This window comes from Equus asinus, chromosome 3 (assembly GCF_041296235.1).
Source record: "Equus asinus isolate D_3611 breed Donkey chromosome 3, EquAss-T2T_v2, whole genome shotgun sequence".
NCBI classification, from domain to species: Eukaryota; Metazoa; Chordata; class Mammalia; order Perissodactyla; family Equidae; genus Equus; species Equus asinus.
The window spans coordinates 144,420,985-144,444,594 of record NC_091792.1 but is presented as its reverse complement, the minus strand read 5'-3'; the positions used below and the strand labels follow the sequence as shown (position 1 = coordinate 144,444,594).

The following is a 23,610-nucleotide window of genomic DNA, read 5'->3' as shown; positions in this document are numbered from 1 at the left end:
CTACTGTCAGACCCTACTCATTACCTACTGGCTATTCAGGGTTTTTTTTCCTACTGATGTAGTTTCTATGAATCTTGCTGCCCCAATTGGCTATTTTTGATCATATAATTCAAACAAACCCAATGTCTGCTTAACTGTTCTCTGTGGCCCCCACTGAGACCTTAAGATGTAACTGGTAATAGCAGGATATCCTCAGAACCAAACTATGGTATCTATTCAAGGTTTACAAACAAATATATTCTTTTCGTCTCATTTTTTTAATACAAAATTCTTTAAAACCAGATCAGGAAAAGTTTTAAATAGGAATTTAGACTTGCTATATAAAACTGAATATTAATATAGTTTTCAAGAAAAATTGGATTTTATGTCATTCAAAACAGTGTCACGTAAGGAAAAAAGATGTTGACTTTCAATTTTTAAAAGATGTTTGTTCTATCCTAGACATAACTTTCTTTAAGAGTAGGTATGATTTCCTTAACTTAGCCTTTATGTTTAATTAGCAACTGTAAAAATCCCATATACTAACTTTAATTGTGTCAACAATTTCAGATACATTTCACTTTCCTGCCTCTAGGTGGCAGAGTTATATTTAAGAAAAGCAAAAGAAAAGATTCTTTGAAAATAGAAAATATCTTAATACCGTATTTTAGCTTTAAAGAATTGTGCATTACATTTTTTAAAAGATTAAAAGTATGAAAGATAAAAGAATAGCTTATTCCTTCTAGAAAAGGATTATACTAATTAAAATAGTTTAGAAGAACAGCTAGGAAGTTCAAAAATAGATGTTTTAAACTGGTATTAGATTAAATAAAAATACAAGTTTTACATGGTACAGTATCATGTCATTAACAGAGAAGCTTACAAAATGCCTTTGTGTGTTCTGTGTTTCATTTATTTTGCCCAACTTTTTTCTAGTTAACTATTATATAAATTTCAGCCAATGCTGTATCTCTATTATTTCTCCTTCAGTACTTCATAGTTTCAGGTTATTTTATAAGAAAACCTGAATGAGAAAACACTTTCAAACTGAAGAGAAAATGCTTCACACTTTAACTAATGCTTCATCATGCTTTAATTTGAAAGGTTACCACAAAACAATAACAAGTGAACTTACAGAAAGGAGACTTAGAGAAATCCTACATCTTCTATTTGTGAGAAGAATCCTAAACCATCAACACCAACTTTAAACCCCAAAGGATAAATGACTCTTACAAATACAGCTGAGTCTAACTAGAGTGGACCCCACCCTCTGTCAGCTGGGCCCAATAACAAACACGTTAAAGGATGTCGCTGAGCAGACCATCCCTACGCCCTGATAAAGAATCTATTTACTCCTCTCCTGTTCGACTGGCATGGTGGTAAGGTATGCTAAGTTAAGGAGCAAAGAGAAAACCAAACAAAGAGTGGAGGAAAATCTAGTCTAATTCAGCTTGCTTCAAGATCATTTCTCATGGTAAATGCTCTTTTGGTTTTTTTAAGGAAAAAAAATTCACAAAACTTAAAATATATCATGTTTCAAGGTTATTTAGTGCTTTGATAAAACACTGTCTAGATAACAGATTCAGAGCTGGAGGCAGATTAAAAAACTAAGTGTCCTCACTCCCAGACTAGCCTCAAGCCACTCCTGGGAAAGTCTTTCCAAGTCATCAGTAATTCCTTCCACTATACTCTGAATGCATGTATACATACTCCAGGTTGTTAGTATCTTATAAGAACTGTAAGGTAAAATAAAAATTAGCACGGCTAATTTCATAATTAGCAGCTCAGGAATCAGATTCACTTAAATAACTTACTAATAAAAAGATCTGCCCCTATACAGTAATAACTAGTTCCTTTACCAAAGATTAATAGGTGCAAACAATAGTAAATAACAGAAACAACATTAGTTTGATCAGCATTAAAACTGAAAAGACGTTATTTGTGTCAATACTGTCTCTTGCAGTGACTAAAGTGAAATTATCACCATTACTCTAAATTCAAAAGGGGTCTAAAAATTATGACGTGTAGTGGGAGAAGGCACCAGATGACAAAGCAGGAAAATCTCTCACTACTCACTGTGTATCTTGGGGCAAATGAGTCACTCTTTCCGGGTTGCAAGTGGAGTGTATAGACTTAAGATGTCTTCAAATTCTAAGAAGATCGAAGTCTAGTTGAACTGATGCACTTGTAAAGTTCACTCAAAATTCCTATACCAAATTCAATCTCATATATTTATTTCACCTGGTAATAACTCAATTTCCCTTTAAAATCAGAATTACACCAAACATAACTTCTTACTTAATTAAAAGGAGCAATTTACATTAAAAGTTTTTGAAAAATCTTCATTTGAGCTTAACTATGCATAGGGAAAAAACGAGAACACTTAGTGTTTATGCATGATGTTAACAAACGCCATACCATTAAAACCGCATAGTTACTAAGGGAGTAGCACTGAATGGTAGTGATATTTTCATCTGAGTAGAGTATATGGCACCCATCTGACTTCCAGCCTCCTTGTCCGTTCAGCAAATCAAAATCCCACTGGGCGGCCACAGCATCTGCTCCGTGAGCAATTCGACGCAGTGTCACATTAACAGGGATGTGGTGGGTATCTACATTCACACCATCTGGAGAAAACGGGAAATAAAAGTATTTCTGAAACAAACTTCATAAACAGTTAAATGTCAACTTATACACTAATGGGTACTCTGCAATATCTTTTTTCACTAGTGACTCATTAAATCAAGAAGAAATAAAAATAAGCTTTTTTAGCAACAATGAATTACAAAGTCGCACTGTCCAGCTTCTGCAGGATAACATATGCCACATACAAACCTATTTTGGTGAGAATCACGGGGGTAACCACCGTACGCCGTTTTCCATCATCAGCCAAATTGGTTGAATTCCCAGTGGCTGGAAAAAGCTTCCCATTGCGGAATGCGATGAGTTGAAGCTTATAGAGAGAGTCATCAGTGGGTCTGACTTCTCTTTTTTGCTTTGATGAGAAAAGGGAAGGAGGAAGCTGAATAGAAGCTTCCACAATAGTATTCTGAAAATATATTAAAAAACAAAGAAGAGTTGCCATATTAGTATATAGAAACCAGAAAGAATATTTTAGACAGTTACGTTTTCTAATGATATGCTGAACACATTTTTTTAAAAAATGTATATACACAAAATTTAATAGTTAAAAAAATGTATCAGTTACATGAAATGTCTGAACACCACATAATATCACAGAACAAAAGTAGTAGAAAATCAAGAGAAATGCAAACTCTATTTCAAAGTATTATAAGTAAACAAGGAATTCTTTCAAACTACAAAGTGAATTTTCCCATAATAACATAATGCTGAAGCAGGCAGCATTAAACCGACCAGGAAGTTCAATGATCAGTTTTTGTATCATTTTTACAATGACAAAATACGGTAAATAAGCACAAATGTAACATATCACAAATGTGAGTGTAATTAATTTGGGCTTATGGAACTTTAAGGTGATTTATGATAGATTCAGTGTCAAATAACAAAAGAAAGAAATGATACAACCATAACAGAAGCTGGATTCAGCAAACTCTTATTTTAGCAGAAGTTTCCCTGACACTAAGAAACACATTATGTTAGAAAAACACAGTAATAACAGGAACAACATGCTGGCTGATCACTGAAGGTTTTTCAGACTTCTTTATTACAAATTTTTAAGTGATAAATTATTCAGCATTCAATAAAAAATAAATCTATACACCAAGGAAGCAAATAATTATCTTAAAAAAATTCCCTATTTTAAAAATATATCACAAAGTCTTTCTCTCAGCACCAACCTGTCTCCAACCCAATTTTCACGTTGCCAATAAAATTTCTTCTTAAGAAACAAATCTAATCATGTTACTTCAGTTTAAATAACACCTTGATTCTCCAATATTTAGAGAACACTACCTCCAAATTCTAAGCACGCCATAAAATCTGGCTAAAATCTATGTCTCAAATTCATCTTCCAACACTCATTGTAAGACAAACTATAACCCAGCCACACTGAATTTATCAATTTTTGAGATCGCCTACTTTTTTATGCCACTGTGCATGCTGTGTATGTCAGGATTCCCAGCTGAAATGCTCCACTATTCCTTTTGTCTGGGAAACACTTAAACTGGCCAGATTTTATTTTTAGAAAGATAATTTTGTCTGCAATATAAAGGATGGAGCAGAATGAGACCAGGTGACAGCCAGGAGAAGGACTTTACAAGGTCTTTAAAACGGGGCTTTGTTTGGACAATTAATGACGTCTCCTCAGTACACCGCTTCTACAGTTGGCTGCTCCCTCTTCTGGACGGAGGCAGCAGTCTGCACACATCACAGTGTAACTCTGCCTGCTTCTAACTGAAGCAGCAGGATTTCTGAGTGCAGACAATCTCATTTATTTTTGGACTCCCTTTGTTAATAATAGTTCCTGACACTTGTATTTGATAAAAGTAGCCCACTGTTTATAAAATTAATGAAAGCCTACATGGCATGCTTATTTTTTTTTAAGAAAAAAGGTTTTAGTGAAGCAAACGACTGACTTCAGAATTAGTTTTAACTGCTGGGCTTAGAACAATGTTGGAATACAACAGATGCCCACATATATCTATCTGTTGAATGAAAGTATTTTGGAAGTTTGAATACAGACAGTTTGAACACTACTTTTAAACTGAAGATGCCAAAGAAATATTAGAAACATTTCACCTAAGAAAATGCATAAAAAGGTTTCTACTATTCTCACTTGCAAATATAATCTGCTGTGAAAAAAAAATTTATTATAAATTCATTTACTAATCTAGAAAATTTCTATTAAGTATATAAATTTCTCAAATATATAATGAGGCATTCAAAAAAAAGAAGAAACCTCAACAGATCAATTAATTAGAAAGTCAAAATCCTGATAAAGCATTACATACTGGATATTTATTAAAACTTAAGTACTATAAAATTTATAAAACAATTTTGTCATGAACTCAAAGTGACTTGCAAACAAAGCATAGCCCTCTGGGAAAGTATCACATGATAAATTAATTTAAAAAAAGAATCATACTAATGTTTTCTAAAAGAGAACTTCTAGAAGAGTTGAAACAAAGAAATGACATCTATAATTTCGAGAAGTCCAAAACTTTTTCTACACAAGTTTAAACTTATAAAACCAACCCAACAAAAACAACAAATTAAAAAACTCGGGTGCATGGACAATCGCTGAGAGACGAGAGCTACACATTCAGCACTGTTACATATCTATCGCTTCTAAAATATCCTTCAAAGTCCAATAAAGAATATTACTCAATAATATTACAGGTTCCCTGGGTAGAGAGAGGGTAGCCTAGGGGTGCTGAAAAAGCAAACTTCAGCTGTATCAATAATGTTTAGATTTTTATAGTAAGAATGTAATACTTGTATACTTTATTTAAAAGAAGTGTTGATCATTTATTACAGAAAGGTTGTAAATCTAATGAAAAATATCACTGAGGAACACTGATTTGTTACATTTATCATGATTATACCTTTTGCACTTAGCCTGAAGGCAAAGAACACAAAGTTTATAATTTCATTTAACCAAATATTTATTTTAAAATGTATGGATTACGGCAATGGAAACAGATAGAAACACATGAGTTATAGCTAATAAATTTTTTTAAATGTCTCTTAAAATCCTTTGGTAAATACATGCTTTTGGGGTCTAATATTTATTATTGAAAGATCACATGCCACCCATGGGGAGAAGAACGTGGGATCTCAAACAAAAAACCAGGACTTGGGATGCAGCTTCACCACTTAGCAGCTGCTTAACACTGCACAGTTTTGTCTACCCTCTCTGAGTCTCGTCTGTCAAAGGCAGCGAATCATCTTTCCTAAGAAATGGTTGTGAGGACCAAAAGGGATCGTGACGATGACAAGTACAAAAGGCTATGGAACTGTGGGAGCTATTTCTGTTATTGTTACACAGCAGTGGGGCAGGCGTGTCTGGAGGCTGGGGAGACAGGAAATGCCTTAAAGTGACTGACTGATGAATAATAATTGAGAACCTCACCATATTTTGACCTCCACAATTCACTTTGAGTAATAATGTCAATACTAAAACTTGACAAACTATGAACACACGTGAAATGAATGTTATCCTAGAGCTCTTACTATTTTATTTGCAAAATTCATGTATATTTTCCTATTTACAATGACACTAAACTAGCAAGAAAATGGTAACTATCTTAAGAGATGTTCACTCAGATACTTTCACTAGATTTTAATATGTTTCCTTATGAAACAATCTGGACTTCTTCTACTATGTGATTAATAAATGAAAATTTCCAGAAATCCTAATTTTGTTCAAGTCTATAGAAGTCTAACACTAAAATTGGAATGAGTCAAAGAGCCACTTGATTTAAAACAATAAAATACTAATTTATCCATGTTTTCTTGACTATCTACCCGCTCGATTTTAAACAGAGGTTACGATATATCTTTATTTTCTTGTATATGATTAACTGTATACCATCTTCTGATTATCTCGCTGCTGATGATTAACAGGGATTGTGTTTGCCTTTAGAACTAATTTGACTATCTTTCTTTGCTAATTTAGTTTGGCTGTTAATTTTTTTCTTTTTTCTTTTTTTTTTTTTGAGGAAGATTAGCCCTGAGCTAACTGCTGCCAATCCTCCTCTTTTTGCTGAGGAAGACTGGCCCTGAGCTAACTTCTGTGCCCATCTTCCTCTACTTTATATGTGGGATGCCTGCCACAGCATGGCTTGCCAAGCAGTGCCATGTCTGCACCCGGGATCTGAACCGGCGAACCCCAGGGCTTCGAAGGGGAACGTGCGCACTTAACCACTGTGCCACGGGGCTGGCCCCTGGCTGTTCATTTTTATTCAACCACATTTATCAGATGTTCTGTTTTTCCGTGCTTGGCACAATCTGGAGATATACAATGAAATAAGCCATGGTCCCTGCCCTCAAATATTCACAATCAAACAAGGAAGAGACAACGACAATACTAACAAGAGCTAACGTTCATTAAGTGCACGATTGTAAATGTCCACGTTTGCCTCATTTAATCCTCTCAATAACCCTCTCAGTTAAGTACCATTTCATGATTCCTATGTAACAGATGAGGAACTGACATTCAGAGAGGTTAAGGTATTTGCCCCAAGTTTGCACAGCTGTTAAGTGGGGGAGCAGAACATGAACCCAGGCTGTTTGGCTGCAGAGAGACCGCTTTCTTAGTCACCATATTACATGGCCTGTCACTGTAAGTCAATTCATCGTCACATCAGCTTCTAATTATTTTGGAAAATGAACAAAGCACTACGGGACTAAGAGGCAATGATGAATTCTGTCTGAGGAAGAGAAGGAAGCTGCCATCTGAATGGAGTCTTAGAAGGAGAGGAGCAGGGATTTCACAGAGTAGAAGTGGGACTGAGGGCACAAAAAAAAAAAGGGCAGCAATGAAAAGCAGGAAGCATGAAGACATATATGACTGGTCTGGAAATCTCAAAGGACTTCAGTTGGGCAAAAGCCCTACGTGTCTGGGCTGAGGGAAATATGGGACACACAGAGAAAAGTTGATTTCTAAATTACAGTCAAGTAAATTTTAAGGAACCAGTTTTTTCTAACTACATTACAGCTGAATTCAAAATACCAGCAATTGCTAAAAGCTCTTAGTAGTTTATTGAAAACATACTATTTTGTGATGCTAACGGACCTAAAGTATGGTACCAATGATGAAAGGAAGCATTTCATTAAGAAAAAAATCAGAGGAGATTTGGTGCTGCGAGAGTCAAATGACAGGTTACTCAATCTCCAACCGGCCAACTGACCGAGGCCAGGCACTGAGTTCATCAATGACTCAGGCACCAGCTCTGCCTCAAGCAACCCTTAGTCCACTGCAGGAGGTAAGAAACCCATTTGGCTCCCAAGTGTAACACGCAATGGCAGAGAGATGAGCAGAGTGTATGAGAAGAGTGAGGAAGAGAAACAGAGAGATGAGGGTGGGAGAGGAGAGGACTAACAGGACAGTACTAGGTACTATTTCTTGAAGGTGACATTTCTGCTGGATGTTAACACACAACCAAGCTGCTGGGGAGAATAGGAGGAATAGAGAATTCTAGCCAGAGAATTAGCATGAGCCCGGCCTAAGAATGGCCAGTGAGTGGGAGAGGAACCAAGGGAAATTTTCTGTTACTGGACAAGAGAGAGAGGAGGTAGGAAGAGATATGGGGTAAGAGGGCAGATAAATGACAAATGATGAAGCTACCCTACAGCCAGCCTCTGAGAGACAGGAAGTATTTATCAGGGCATATGCAAGGTCAACTTCCATGTTGGGTCGATCCAAGGATAATCTTCACAATATTAAAAACCTGAAATGGCACACATGGACCATGAGAACAGCCTCTGCAGAGGGGAAGGCTCCTAGAGACCCTCTGCTCTGCAGGCACCAGCCCATCATTTGCTAAAGGGTGGAGAGATCCGGGTGGTATTCCAGGCAGAAGGACCAGCAGACTAAGGAGGCACTCAGGGGACTGGAGCAGCAGCTATCTGCTAAAGGGTAAGGAAGTATTTCAATATTTTACTAACTGGTATAGTTGTACTGGTGATGTTGGCCAAATGTCAGCCCCAGGGGGACCAATCTACAGGAGAAGGATGGATTTTAAAGGAAGAGCTTGAGAGACAGAGACTAAATAGGAGATCACAATGGTTTGGGTAATATAGGAGGGAAGTCCAAACCAGGCTGTGACGGTAATGAAGACAGAAGGACAGAGATTCAAGAAACATGTAGGAAGCAATTCAAATATGACTGTTACTGCTAACTCAGGACTGACTTTTCCTGAGTTTAATTTCATTTGCTAGCATATTCTCCCATTCAAGGATAACACAGTCAATTACTGAATGTTCAAGTTGTCTAGTATATTCAAGACATTGAAAAAGAAAGCACATACAAAAAGAGTAAAAAGTGCCCTGGCACAAAGTTGAAAACGTAAAGAAAATTTTCAGTTAAAGTGCTAAAGTATTTTGTACTGCTGACATTAAAATTTTTAATTTTGTGTCATGAAGGATACATGCCTTTTTTACTCAGTTTAATCATGTCCATCTATGAAACACAAATAATAGTGTAATGTGTCCTTGGTTTCTGGCCACAAGATGATCTTAAAAGGCTAGAATAGTATGAAATCGACAAATCTGAGGGTGTTCATTTAAAGCTTTCTACTTTAGCAAGTAGAAAACTCCTTACTCAGAGGGTTAGGAAGTGAAATTGATGAAATGTAGAGTTTCGTCATTTTTAATCCCTTCCTACCAACTATGATCACCCAAGATAGAAGAGTTCATCAATTTTAAGTACTTCTCAAAGACACATGCCTTTCTCTCAAGGGCTTGTGTGTAAGGCTGTGTCTATGCCTTTCATGGTATATTTTTACCGATCAATAACACAATAGGGAAAGGAGCAGGTCTACAGTAGCATTGCTGGGTACATCAAGCACTCTCAGAGCAAAGAGTAACAAACAAATCTTGCCAATGTTCCTCAGAGTATATGGTATCAAATATATTATCATTATCAGACTTTTGAGACTGTCTTGGGTGGTGAGGTAAGTTGGGCTATTTCTAAAATAGGTAAATTGGCTCTCCTTACAGAGGTCACCAGGGTAAGGTAAGACAAAATACATTAATTCTTCATTCATAATATTTATTGAGTGCCCACAAGGTAACAGGACGCCTAACACCTATTTGATCACTAAGCAGCCATTAAAATGACTAGAATAGTGTTTGTGCTATAACTCAGGGATAAGCCAGAAACAAAGCACTGGGTAATTAAAAGTCACAGAGAACACAGATACATATGGCCACACAACACTAAATGAAAAAAATGTGGTTCCATTAGGGTGTTGGAATTGTACCTCCACTATTTTCTTCAACGTAATTTCATGAAACACATCTAAACCCCAAACTTTAAAAATCAATACAAATGCCTTGTTTTTTTGAGGAAGATTAGCCCTGAGCTAACATCCATGCCCATCTTCCTCTACTTTATATGTGGGACGCCTACCACAGCATGGCATGCCAAGCGGTGCCATGTCCGCACCCGGGATCCAAACCAGCGAACCCCGGGCCGCCGAAGCGGAATGTGTGTACTTAACCGCTGTGCCACTGGGCCGGCCCCAATACAAATGCTTTTAATTTTGCTTGCTGCAATAAAACACACATTTTTCTGAAGACATATCACATGTTTGCACTTTTTTGCCAAAAATCTTGATATACAGCTTGCCTGAAGAAATGCCCAGTCTCACAGCTGACTTTTCCATTAGGTCCAGCAGACACAGAGACAGGTCACACAATATTTTTAGGAGGTCCACAAAAATGTTGTCATGTCTTTTAAAATCAGGAGCATAACAATTAAGGTCAAAGAAAATGTTTTAATATGTAATATTTGTCTTTTTACCATTGCAGTCATAAAATAAAATTTTCCTATTTTTGTGTAAAGACAGAGGTCCAAAGTGCGAAAAACGCCTAGGGCCCATGAAAGTCCTAAGATGGCCCTTCCTGGTCTGAGTTTCCTTTAAAACAACAGCAAACACAAAATAATATTACCCGCACAAAAAACTTTTAACAAAGTTATTTTGCAAAGCAAAACATTTTGACTATTTTAATCTGACCATAAAGGGTTTTAAATGACTATAGAATTTAACATACCTTTAGCGCCAGACTTGAAAATGTATTTGAAACATTGCACTTAAAGCTCAGCTGCTTGTCTGGATTTCCATCCGGATCCCGCCTCCCATAGTCAGAAAGGCCTGTGCGGTCAGAGGCTGCCACTTTCTGGAACACGGTACATGTCATCCCAGTGAAGCCAGTGGCCTTGATGACATAAGCTTCCAGAGCAATATTGGGTGAATACTTGAAAAGTCAATCAAACAGGAGTGATGTAAGATTCATAATATGGGAAAAAAGCACTTTCAAAGAGTTTAGGAACACAAAACACTGCACATAAGCTACAAGAGAAAGTTCAGGTTCTAATTAAATAAAAGCACCGTGCAGACAGACAACTGGCGGAACTTAAAAAGATGCTGGAAGTGAAACGATGTCCTGGAATAGAAAGAAGACCAACGAAGAGGAAAAGAAGAAGTCAAAAAGTATGGAGGACCGCATATAAATCAGAAGTCAATTAAAAATAACTTGAATAGCCCTTTGCAGAAACTATAAGCTAAAAACTGAAGTGCCTTATAAAAAGTTAGCTTAAGAAATCAGTGCACCCCCTTAATGAACATAATACAGGTAGAGTATTAGGCTTTGAGAAATGCACTTAGAAGTCAGCTCGTTCAACACTACATGTCATATTCCCTGGTTTTTTTTTTTACAAGGAGATCAGTTAACTCTTTGCATTGTTTCACCGATAAAAACTTTACATAAACTTACTCAAAAGCTGTTTCCTCAGAAGAGGAAGGGAGGTGCTGGTTCAAATAGTAGTAAATGAAGAGATTTTAAAAGCAAATTAGGTCAGGAAAATCATCTGAAAAAGACGGCCCTGCCCCAACAGTTTTAAGGAATTCACAAGTGGGACTGAATTCAGGAGGGCCACCAAAACACATGACCCGTCCACACAAACAACCGCCATGCCCACGCCTGGAGGATGGCTCCCTTCACTCCCATTGTCAGAACCATGCCAGAGAGGGCACGAGAAGCGACAAGCTGACCAGTCTCTTTCACATCCAGCAAGGTAATAGGATTTACTGTAAATTCCAAGGACAACATAGAGTCTCTTTCCTTTAAGGATGATTAATTCTATGCCTAGCATACAGGCAAGACACCATTCTAATTAGGTAGAATATATGGACAAAGTCCTCTTTTTTTAAAAAAAAAAAACATAGAACTTTCATGCAAGGTATCTAAAATCTATTAGGAGGACACAAACTAAAAAATTTAAAAGATAAGGTAGAATTTACCAAGTATCACATGTACGGTAGAAAATAACTGGTGGCTCCCCAAATCTCCAAGACTAAGGAATCCTTGCATTGCTTTTGCCCCACAGGTGAAACATTGTGAAAAATCTTACTAATTCAATTGTCTCTGTTAACAAATAATTTGTATTCCAATTGTTATTGATCAAAGACACATAAACAACACTAGAGCTTCTGATAAGCAGCAATAATCATGACAAACATGTGAAACCTTAGTTAGAAAAAAGAAATCTGCCATTTTGAGGTACCCTTGCAACCATACCGTAAGTAGATTATTATAAACAAATGTATAATCAAGTTTCCTGGAACCTTTTCTACATATTGAAATAGTGTGCAAATACCCACTATGACCTTTATTATATCCTTGGGTTCTCAGAAGAACCAATGATGTTCAGAGGAAAGAAGATGTTCTTTGGGGTGAGAAATAAGCAAGGCTACAGCGAGGGATTTAAAATGGGTTCAAATGGCCAGGAAAGGCCAAGTAAGGCCATAAAAATGACAAGTTGGTTTCAAGTAAGGCCATGTATCTGAGAGAGAAATAACCCTGACCCAAGTTGTCAAAGACAGGAGCCATGGTAGGCCTCCATTTTATTTATTATAAACTTAAGTGAGCAAAAGGAACAACTAAACACAGTATCATCACAAAAGGTCCCATCAATCAATGGAAAAACAGTAATCTTGAATTGTATAAAATCATAGAAGAAAGTAGAGAATATTATATGAACCCACTAAAATAATTAGGAAATGAAAATCATGGACCAGAGCAGAATATGACTGCCAAGGGGATAACATATGATTTATTACATTTATCACAACTATAAAACAAAAATCAAGCAGTATACCAGAAAATTTAGAACAGTCAAATTTAGCACAAATAAGATTTATATTTAATAATCATTAAATTAAATAGTAATAAATAACCCATTATCCCAGGAACGGAAGGACTGAAAATGTCAATAGGTTCACAAGGTTTTGGGGGGCATCCCAGTCCTCTTTTGAAACTGAAATCCGGGCAAGCAATCAAGTACTCTCTCAAAACATCCTTCAGGGCACAGAACAGAGTATTGGCCAGAACAGACAGTGGGTATTGACAGGAGGGCAATCCTATAGTGTTCTTATTTGTGTCTTGGAAAGTTTCAGAGGATTAGCTAGCAATAACCATTCAAACTACAGAATAAGAAAGTATTTTCTAGTTACCAAAAAAACAGCTTACTCAAAAGCAAAATTAGCTTTTAAAATGTTTGAGAACAGGAAATTAATAACAAGCAGTAACAGAAAATACCCACCCTAAATAATAACGGGGACGAGGCGTCTCGCTTTTGGGTTAGAGTTGCTTTAAATGAATTTTTTTCTTAGAATTCTAGGATAATGTTACACTTACTGTTGAATAAACATGAGCTCCATTGGCTAGACGGTACGTGGCGATGCGCTGCAGACACTGAACAATTCTACTGCAGGCTTTCGCTTCCCTCTGTGCCAGCCACAGGACACGCTCATCAGCCAACATGATGTTACTTGCAATGTCAACCATCACATCACCTAGCTAGCAGGCGTACAGGAGAGAAAAGAAAAGATCTTTAAAACCAACACAGGCTGTTTTACATAATCAAAATCCTAACGAGACAACAAGATTGGCCTTCAGTCTAAATTTTCACATGAAAACTCAACAGGGACTTTACTTGTTTCTCATTAAAACACCTTCAGATATGAATAGTACATTCGATTATGACCATTTGGTAATATTTTACTCAAAACAGTGTACTTACGTAACCACTAAATCACTGGTGAAAAGACTGACATGCAGGACTCAAAATAATGGGGCCAAAGGCAATTACGTTATTCAAGAGGAAGAAAAAGACATCACATGATCCCAGAATAAAAAGATCTCAACTTTTTGTCTGGAAAACCATTTATAAACCCTTCTTTTTGTGCTAGCTAAGTATCATTACTAAGAAATATGCCCTGCCTGCCTCACGAGCATCCTGTCATGTTCAAAACTCTAGGCACGTCCAACTATGGTGAGTTCCTTACGTGCGCTGGGCCATCGCATGTGTCTTTGCACACGCAGTTTCCTCTACCTCAAATGAACTTCTTCTCTTCCTCCCAACTCGATGAATGCTTTGAGAAATAAACAGATCCTAAGAGGTGCTCACTTTTTCACTGCTGGTTTTCTTTCATTTACTGCATTCTTTTCATTAGCTCAGCCCATAACTTAAAGATGTAAACAACTGTCAGGCAATACCAATGAAATGTCAATTGACCATTGTTGACTCTGACCTGTATGTCCCATGTTGGAGAAATGCATTGAACAGTCCAGGGCTAATGGACTGTTGTCGAGGGAGTTTGGTATTGAGCAAAATGTTCCTGAGAGGCAGATCTGTGGCCAAAAGAACAACAAAAGCATTCCAGAGGTAGGATCAGAGGATTTACAGGCTGGCTGGTCCTCTATTCAAGCAGTAAGCATCAAAGGCGTTAAGCCCCAAAGCCACACCAGAAAGCCAAGGCTGTCTTAGCAGAATGTCTTTTAATTGTCCTAGAAGATCCCAGCTGAGCTTTGCAACCTTGTTTTGCACCCAATGCTCTTCCCCGGACGTTTATGAGGGCTGATGCAAGTTTGGAAAAAGTTCAGTCCATCTCACCCATGGTTCACAAAGAAGACAAGCCTGTGGAAATCCACCAGATCCCAACCCTGGCACCATGGGGTGAGCAACTGCTCTAAGAGAGGGGTGAAGAACCAGACTTCAAATCCTGACCACTGATTGGGCTGCACACTTAACCTCTCATCCCCTCCTTTATTTGTCTAATGAGGATAACAACACTCTTGTCTTTTCTGAATGCTGTGAAGTTTAAGTTCCAATAATAAATATAAGGCTCCTGAAACCATACCTGGCACAGGGCAAGCACTCAAAAAAATGTTAGCTCTTCTTGTTATTTTATTGCTCTCTTTTTTACCATTTCAACCTCAAAACTGCTAAGAGGGGTGCATATTTGAAGGCTGTGTTCAATACCAGTGCATCATCTAGCAAAACTGCCTCTTTCTCCTCTGTAAAGCCCCATGCTCCCATCCAATTAAAAAACAGTTAACTGACTCCGTACTGTCCTTAACACAGCGTATCACAATTCTGTCCTTCCTTTCTTTCCATTGTGAACATCTTGAGGACAGGGACATCACAGTGTCCTACTTATGTTTATACCCTTATTCACTAGTACAGCTCCTGGAATAGAAGCCAATAACTGTACAATATTCATTCACCCATTGACTACATTATTTGTTGAGGACCAAGGTGAGCAGACACTGTCCCAAGCAATGGAGATACAGCAGTGAAAGAAACATACAAGCTCTCTTTTGGAGTTTATAATCTAGTGAAGAAAATACCAAACACCCAAGTTAATACACGTTTAATGATAACTGCAATGAAGAAAATAAGCAGAGTAATATATGATGAAGAGTAATGCAATATAATCCAAATACCCTATTTTAATGGACTCACAGATTCTCAAGAGGCATTTCCCCCAAACCCAAGACATTAACAGCATCAACTAACAAAAAATAAGGAAAAGCCTATAATCAAGCTTTGTAGGATCCCAAACCTATTCATTTTAAACAGTTCATGGAACATTAGCATCCTAGTACATATTCCGATAACAAACAGGTATGGGGATGAATTTCACTCAAACAGAAGCCTTTATTTCTGGAGTTATGAAGGATAGTGACTTCAGATATGTCAATTACCAAATATGTTAATCAGTCATTTATACAGTGATTGGAATAATTACCACTACCTCTTAATAGGAATTCAGAGCGGCTGCAATAATTTAGCTAAGTTTTTGTCTATTATTCTTACCTATCATGATTTCAAATTTGTATATAAAAATAAATAGGTAAAAGAGAGGATGTGGTAAAATATGCTCTATGGCTATCAGAAAAGAAATTCTCATTAGCTGCGGAAACTTAAAATACAGGACAATACTGATTCTATTCTAAGGTACTACAAAAATATACGAGGTGTTTACAGATTAGCTTAGTTACAACTCAACTTATTGTTCTGTATTTTCTTAAAGTTCTAAATGTATGGACTTTACGAAGATCCAATATAAGACCTAATATATACATCATTTCAACTGAAAAACTATGACTACTACGTGATCAAAGAACTACTGCCGTGGTCCACTAGCTGATGCCAGTAACGGGATTTAACGTGTTAACAATTACAAAGAAAAGAACTCTCTCTAAGAAGGCATAGAGCTCATAAGAGTGATTGTCTTAGCTGAGAACAAGCTATTTTTCTCATTATTTCATTTCAAATGGCTAAGAACTAAGAAAGGAATTTGTTGCCAAAATAGTCCCTAGACCAGGTAATCATCAAATGCTATACATTTATTCTGCAGCTCGGTTGGGGAAGTAGTTCTGAATCCGTCACAGTGGCAAAAAAGGATAACAGTGCATGAAAAATTACATTGGATTAAAAAAGTACTCCTGAAATCTGACACACAAAGACAGCTTAAAAATGGCAACCAGCATCAGAAGGCATTGTATTTCTCCTTGACCTCATTCCCTGAAGGCCAGTCCAGCCACAAAAGGGTCAGAAGGAATCATGCACCTGCTCTTCCACCTGTCACAGTAAACAGTGGGGATCAAATGGAAATATGTGCGAATGCGCTTTGTCAAAGATAAAAGGGTAAAGAAATGAAAATGCCATATTAGTAACAATAGAAGTGTTAAATGTCATCTGTTTTAAGAGACAGAATATTTCATGTTCTCAATACATAATTTGGAACTCTGATCAAAATCATCTGTAATTTTCATGAATTTCTGATACATTAGCATAGGAAATGCACAATATTACAAACCAAACTTGAGGATATTTAATTACTTTATTTTATTTTATTTATTTATTTTTTGCTGAGGAAGATATGCCCTGAGCTAACATCTGTTGCCAATCTTCCTCTTTTTGTTTGAGGAAGACTGTCCCTGAGCAAACACCCATGCCAGTCTTCCTCTATTTTGTATGTGGGATGCCACCACAGCATAGCTTGACAAGCAGTGTGTAGGTCTGTGCCCAGATCCTGAACCCACAAACTCCAGGCCACCAAAGCGGGGAGTGCAAACTTAACCACTATGCCAATGGGCTGACCCCCTGGTATTATTATTTTCTAAGTTCAAGTAGTCTTCACGATTTTCTCCTAGTTACAAACTACATATAATATTGAGATCATAACTATCTCAAAGTTTGTTATTACCTTGATTATCTTTAATGACGGAGTTGTTCTGCTGTGAAAGCCAAGTTTTAAAAGTGTACTGATGTCACCATTATTGATGTCACCGTTAACTAGCTTCAGTGTCCTGAGGGCCTTGAGATCCACTGTATGCTTCTCAGCAGCTCGCTCAGTTAAGTAATCAATAGCCAATAAGAGGTCTAACTGTGATCAACATCAGGGCCTAGGGCAAAGATTAACGCTCTGACTTTACCATGGTAGAGGAGTAAAGAGAGTGATGATGATGATGATGATGACAACCACGACAATAGGGAAACTGGTGGGAAGGGAAGAGGGCAAAAAGACTGAGAATAATGTTGCATGAATAAATGTTGCCTTTATTCTCTATTTCCTTATAGAAGGTTTGAGCTAGCCTAACAAAATACGAAAGATAATTCTTTTTAGATTAAAACACAAATAAAGAGTGGGAAATACGGACTTAAGAAAAAGAGACACAATTAACACCAATGGACAGAACATCCAAACAGAAAATCAACAAGGAAATAATAGAATTAAATGAAAAATTAGACCAGATGGACTTAATAGATATATATAGAACACATCATCCAAAAACAGCAGGTTACACATTCTTCTCAAGTACACATGGAACATTCTCAAGGATTGACCATATTTGGGGAACCAAAGCAAACATCAATAAATACAAGAGAGTTGAAATAATATCAAGCATCTTTTCTGATCATAATGCTATTAAACTAGAAATCAACTACAAGAAAAAAGCAGAGAAAGGTGCAAAAATGTGGAGACTAAACAACACGCTTCTCAACAAACAATGGATCATTGAAGAAATTAAAGAAGAAATCAAATTTTATCTGAAGACTAATGAAAATGAGAACACGACATACCAAAACATTTGGGATGCAGCAAAAGCAGTCCTAAGAGGGAAATTCATCGCAATACAGGCCCACCTCACTAAACAAGAAAAAGCTCACATAAGCAACCTCAAACGACACCTAACAGAACTAGAAAAAGAAGAACAAACAAAGCCCAGAGTCAGTAGAAGGAGGGAAATAATAAAAATAAGAGCAGAAATAAACGATATTGAAACAAAAAAGGCAATAGAAAGGATCAATGAAACAAAGAGTTGGTTCTTTGAAAGAATTAACAAAATTGACAAACCCCTAGCCAGACTCACCAAGAAAAGAAGAGAGAAATCTCAAATTAATAAAATTAGGAATGACAGAGGAGAAAACACAACAGATACCAATGAAATACAAGAGATCATAAGAGAATACTATGAAAAACTATATGCCAACAAATTGAACAACCTGGAAGAAATGGACAAATTCCTAGACTCCTACAATCTCCCCAAACTGAATCAGGAAGAAATGGAGAATCTGAATAGGCCAATCACAAGTAAGGAAATAGAAACGGTAATCAAAAACCTCCCCAAAAATAAGAGTCCAGGACCAGACGGCTTCTCTGGAGAATTCTACCAAACATTCAAAGAAGACTTAATACCTATTCTCCTCAAACTGTTCCAGAAAATTGAGAAAGATGGAGAACTCCCTAACACATTCTATGAAGCCAACATCACCCTGATCCCCAAACCTGACAAGGACAACACAAAGAAGGAGAACTACAGGCCGATATCACTGATGAACATAGATGCAAAAATCCTCAACAAAATTTTGGCAAACCGATTACAGCAATACATCAAAAAGATTATACACCATGATCAAGTGGGATTTATACCAGGGACACAGGGATGGTTCAACGTCCGCAAGTCAATCAACGTGATAAACTACATCAACAAAATGAAAAACAAAAACCACATGATCATCTCAATAGATGCAGAGAAAGCATTCGACAAGATCCAACACCCATTTATGATAAAAACCCTCAGTAAAATGGGTATAGAAGGAAAGTACCTCAACATAATAAAGGCCATATATGATAGACCCACAGCCAACATCATACTCAATGGACAAAAACTGAAAGCCATCCCTCTGAGGACAGGAACAAGACAAGGGTGCCCACTTTCACCACTCCTATTCAACATAGTACTGGAGGTGCTGGCCAGAGCAATTCGGCAGGAAAAAGAAATAAAAGGAATCCAAATAGGTAACGAAGAAGTAAAACTCTCGTTGTTTGCAGACGACATGATCTTATATATAGAAAACCCCAAAGAATCCACAGAAAAACTATTAGAAATAATCAACAACTACAGCAAAGTAGCAGGGTATAAAATTAACGTGCATAAATCAGTAGCATTTCTATACACTAACAATGAACTAACAGAAAAAGAACTCAAGACCTCAATCCCATTCACAATCACAACGAAAAGAATAAAATACCTTGGGATAAACTTAACCAAGGAAGTGAAGGATCTATACAATGAAAACTACAAGACTTTCTTGAAAGAAATTGACGATGACATAAAGAGATGGAAAGACATTCCTTGCACATGGATTGGAAGAATAAACATAGTTAAAATGTCCATACTACCTAAAGCAATATACAGATTCAATGCTATCCCAATCAGAATCCCAAGAACATTCTTCACAGATATTGAACAAACAATCCTAAAATTCATATGGGGCAACAAAAGACCGCGAATTGCTAAAGCAATCCTGAGCAAGAAAAACAAAGCCGGCGGAATCACAATCCCCGATTTCAAAACATACTACAAAGCTACAGTGATCAAAACAGCATGGTACTGGTACAAAAACAGGTCCACAGATCAATGGAACAGAATTGAAAGCCCAGAGATAAAACCACACATCTATGGACAGCTAATCTTTGACAAAGGAGCAGAGGGCCTACAATGGAGAAAAGAAAGTCTCTTCAACAAATGGTGCTGGGAAAACTGGACAGCCACATGCAAAAGATTGAAAATTGACCAGTCTTTTTCACCACACACCAAAATAAACTCAAAATGGATCAAAGACCTAAAGATTAGGCCTGAGACAATAAGTCTTTTGGAAGAGAATATAGGCAGTACACTCTTGGACATCAGTTTCAAAAGAATCTTTTCGGACACTGTAACTCCTCAGTTGAGGGAAACAATAGAAAGAATAAACAAATGGGACTTCATCAGACTAAAGAGCTTCTTCAAGGCAAGGGAAAACAGGATTGAAACAAAAAAACAGCTCACTAATTGGGAAAAAATATTCACAAGCCACTTATCCGACAAAGGGTTAATCTCCATAATATACAAAGAACTCACACTGCTTAACAACAAAAAAACAAACAACCCGATCAAAAAATGGGCAGAGGACATGAACAGACATTTCTCAAAAGAAGATATGAATATGGCCAATAGACACATGAAAAGATGTTCATCATCGCTAATCATCAGGGAAATGCAAATCAAAACTACACTAAGATATCACCTTACACCCGTTAGATTGGCAAAAACATCCAAAACCAAGAGTGACAAATGTTGGAGAGGTTGTGGAGAAAAAGGAACCCTCATACACTGTTGGTGGGAATGCAAACTGGTACAGCCACTATGGAAAACAGTATGGAGATTTCTCAAAAAGTTAAAAATAGAAATACCCTATGACCCAGCCATCCCATTACTGGGTATCTATCCTAAGAACCTGATATCAGAAATCTCAAGAGTCCGTTGCACCCCTATGGTCATCGCAGCATTATTTACAATAGCCAAGACGTGGAACCAGCCTACATGCCCAGAAACTGATGATTGGATAAAGAAGATGTGGTATATATACACAATGGAATACTACTCAGCCATAAAAAAAGACAAAATTGGCCCATTCACAACAACGTGGATGGACCTCGAGGGTATTATGTTAAGCGAAATAAGCCAGTCAGAGAAAGACGAACTCTATATGACTCCACTCATAGGTGGAATTTAGTATATTGATAAGGAGATCTGATCGGTGGTTACCAGGGAAAAGGGGGGGTGGGGGGAGGGCACAGAGGGGGAAGTGCTGTACCCACAACATGACTAACAAAAATGTACAACTGAAATCTCACAAGGTTGTAATCTATTATAACATTAATAAAAAAAAAAAAAAAGAAAAAGAGACACAGAGAAGTTAAAAATGCACATCAATGGCAGAGCTGCTGTGACTAGAGAAGGACTGATTCTTGCTGTGTTTCTAGCACAGGCAACGAAGATACAATTATCAACAGGAAGGAGAACATTTCCTCTAAGTAGACAATCCAAGCAGACAAAGTTGCATTTATAAAAATAATTCCTGGAACATTCGAGAGAGGCAGAAGTTAATGAGCAGCACTCTCAGCCACACCTTCACAACAAATGGAAACGCTTCACTCCTAAGATTCCTCCAATTCTCCCAATGGAAGCAGATTTTGTTTTTTCTGATTACAAAAACGTATGTGCATCTCCCTTCCTGGCAGTATGGAAGACAACGTGCTCTGGACAATTCTCCTGCTAAAAGGAAAAAATGCTGAAGCAAAGAAAGTTTTTTTTAAATGCACCAGTCAGAAAATAAAGACTCCTCCAGAGCCAATAGCAAAACAAAAGCAGAAATTCAAAGAGCTCTGAGGCAGAACTCTGTTGACCATGGACTACCTTTTGATGTCCACAGAGGGCCTAGGCCCCACCAACACAGGCCTAACAGGAGATGACCACTGCATAAAACTGATAACCCAAAGGGGACACCTCCTGGGTCAGGACAATCCAGCCCTAAATTAGCCTCACAGAAGGAAGGGGACAGCAAGGAAAGTTGAAACTTGCCTGTCTTGTCATTGGCACAAGATACGAGGTAAAAAGAATTTCTTCCTTGACAACTGCAAACACAAGTTGGCATTTGCACAGGACTACGGTCAGACTTCATGTTACTTTCTGGTCTGAAAAACTTCAAGGTGAGATCTAATTTCAAAGGGACCTCCCCTACTCTGGTATTGTTCCTAGGTACTTGGCAGAAGCAAACAAGTATCACCCTTAATAATGATATATGAGACCATTCTCATTAAGACCCCTTATCACCGACATTAATCAGCATTGTTCTGGAGGTCCTCTCCAATGTATAACCAGAAAAAAAAAAAAGGGATCTATTTTACATAGGAAGAGATAAACCAACTGTTATTTGCTGGTGACATAACTATCTGTCTAGAAAATCCCACATAACCAACTGCAAAATTATATGAATAGATTCCATTAAGCAACCAAAGTCCACATTTTTAAAAAACCATAATCAAGGAAAACTGAACATGGACTAGACGTGATGATATTAAGGACTTAGAACTCATTTGGGTGATATAATAACAGTATCATGGTTATATTTTAAAATTCCATATATTTTCGAAAAATTATGAATGAAATATGACACCTAGAATTTGCTATTAAATATTCCAGCCTTGAAAAAGAGAAAAAGGGAGAAAGAGAGAAGGCGGGAGGGATGGAGGACAAAGGAAATAAGTGGACAGAGAGATGAGACAAGACTCGAAAGTACTGAAAATTGTTGAAGCTTAGTCAAAGGTATAACATAGGTATTAATGGTAACATTCTCTCTCCAAGACTCTTGGAATTTTCTAATTAAAAAAAGTTTATGAAATGTTTTTAAAAAGCAATGTAAAGCTAGAAAATGAAGATACTACTGTGTTCTCTCAAAACCTGTCCCGAAGACACGTTGCCCAGTATCATCTGAAACTTAGCAGAAAGGCAAATTCTCAGACCCCATCGCAGACCTGCAGAGTCAGAAAGTGAAGGGGTGGTGCCCAGCAACTTGTGTCTAACAAATCCTCCAGCTGATTCTGATGCACACTCAAGTTTGAGAAACAACGTTCTAGAAAAGATCGCAAAGCCAGAAGCTGGGTCTTTGAAAAGCTTAACAATATAGAAAAGTCTCACAAGTAGAATCAAGGAAAAAAACATTAGAAATACCAAAAGAAAGAAACATAACTGTCAATAGAGAAGTGATTATGTTTTTAAATGAGTAAATGAAAGAACTTTACATTTTTTCCAATCTATATAAAAAAAGGTGCCAAATGAACTTTGTATTGAACTAGCATTAAGGTGCGTGCCTCACTCACATATTTAAAACTAGAATACAGTAAGGGGACTACAGCACATAACCAAATCTAATCTTTATGTAGTTTCTCATCTTCAGAAATGGCTATGTATTGTTTTCATAAGAGAAATCACTATCATAAATATGGAACAGACACTTAAATTGCCTGACAGACAACCTTCAGCTCTTTTTCAAAGACCCCACTAAATACATCACTTAGACCTGGCAGTTGGACAGCTTTTAGCTCTCATCCTAAGACAACAGAGTACCAGCTAGTGTTGGCTAGATTCAATCACAGGTTAAAAAGCAACTGCCTCATAATATTTTAGTTTCGAAAAAATCCATAGCAGAATATTTTTTGTACATAATACAAAAATCAATTTAATTACTTGTCCAATTAAGCTATATGCTCGTTAGGATACCTTAGCATAATTTTATGTAATGGT

At 37.2% G+C, this 23,610-nt stretch overlaps 1 protein-coding gene across 1 annotated transcript in view; it reads right to left on the bottom strand.

The window, feature by feature from the left end:
* The window catches only part of ADGRA3 (adhesion G protein-coupled receptor A3), a 127,161-nt gene that overhangs the window by 25,611 nt on the left and 77,940 nt on the right, over nt 1–23,610 (bottom strand). The window contains exons 11-14 of the mRNA XM_014838837.3: nt 13,324–13,485; nt 10,678–10,881; nt 2,815–3,028; nt 2,398–2,606 (exon numbers count right to left, since the gene is read on the bottom strand). Of these exons, the coding sequence (XP_014694323.2) occupies nt 2,398–2,606; nt 2,815–3,028; nt 10,678–10,881; nt 13,324–13,485 (789 nt within the window). The remainder of the gene's footprint in view (nt 1–2,397; nt 2,607–2,814; nt 3,029–10,677; nt 10,882–13,323; nt 13,486–23,610) is intronic.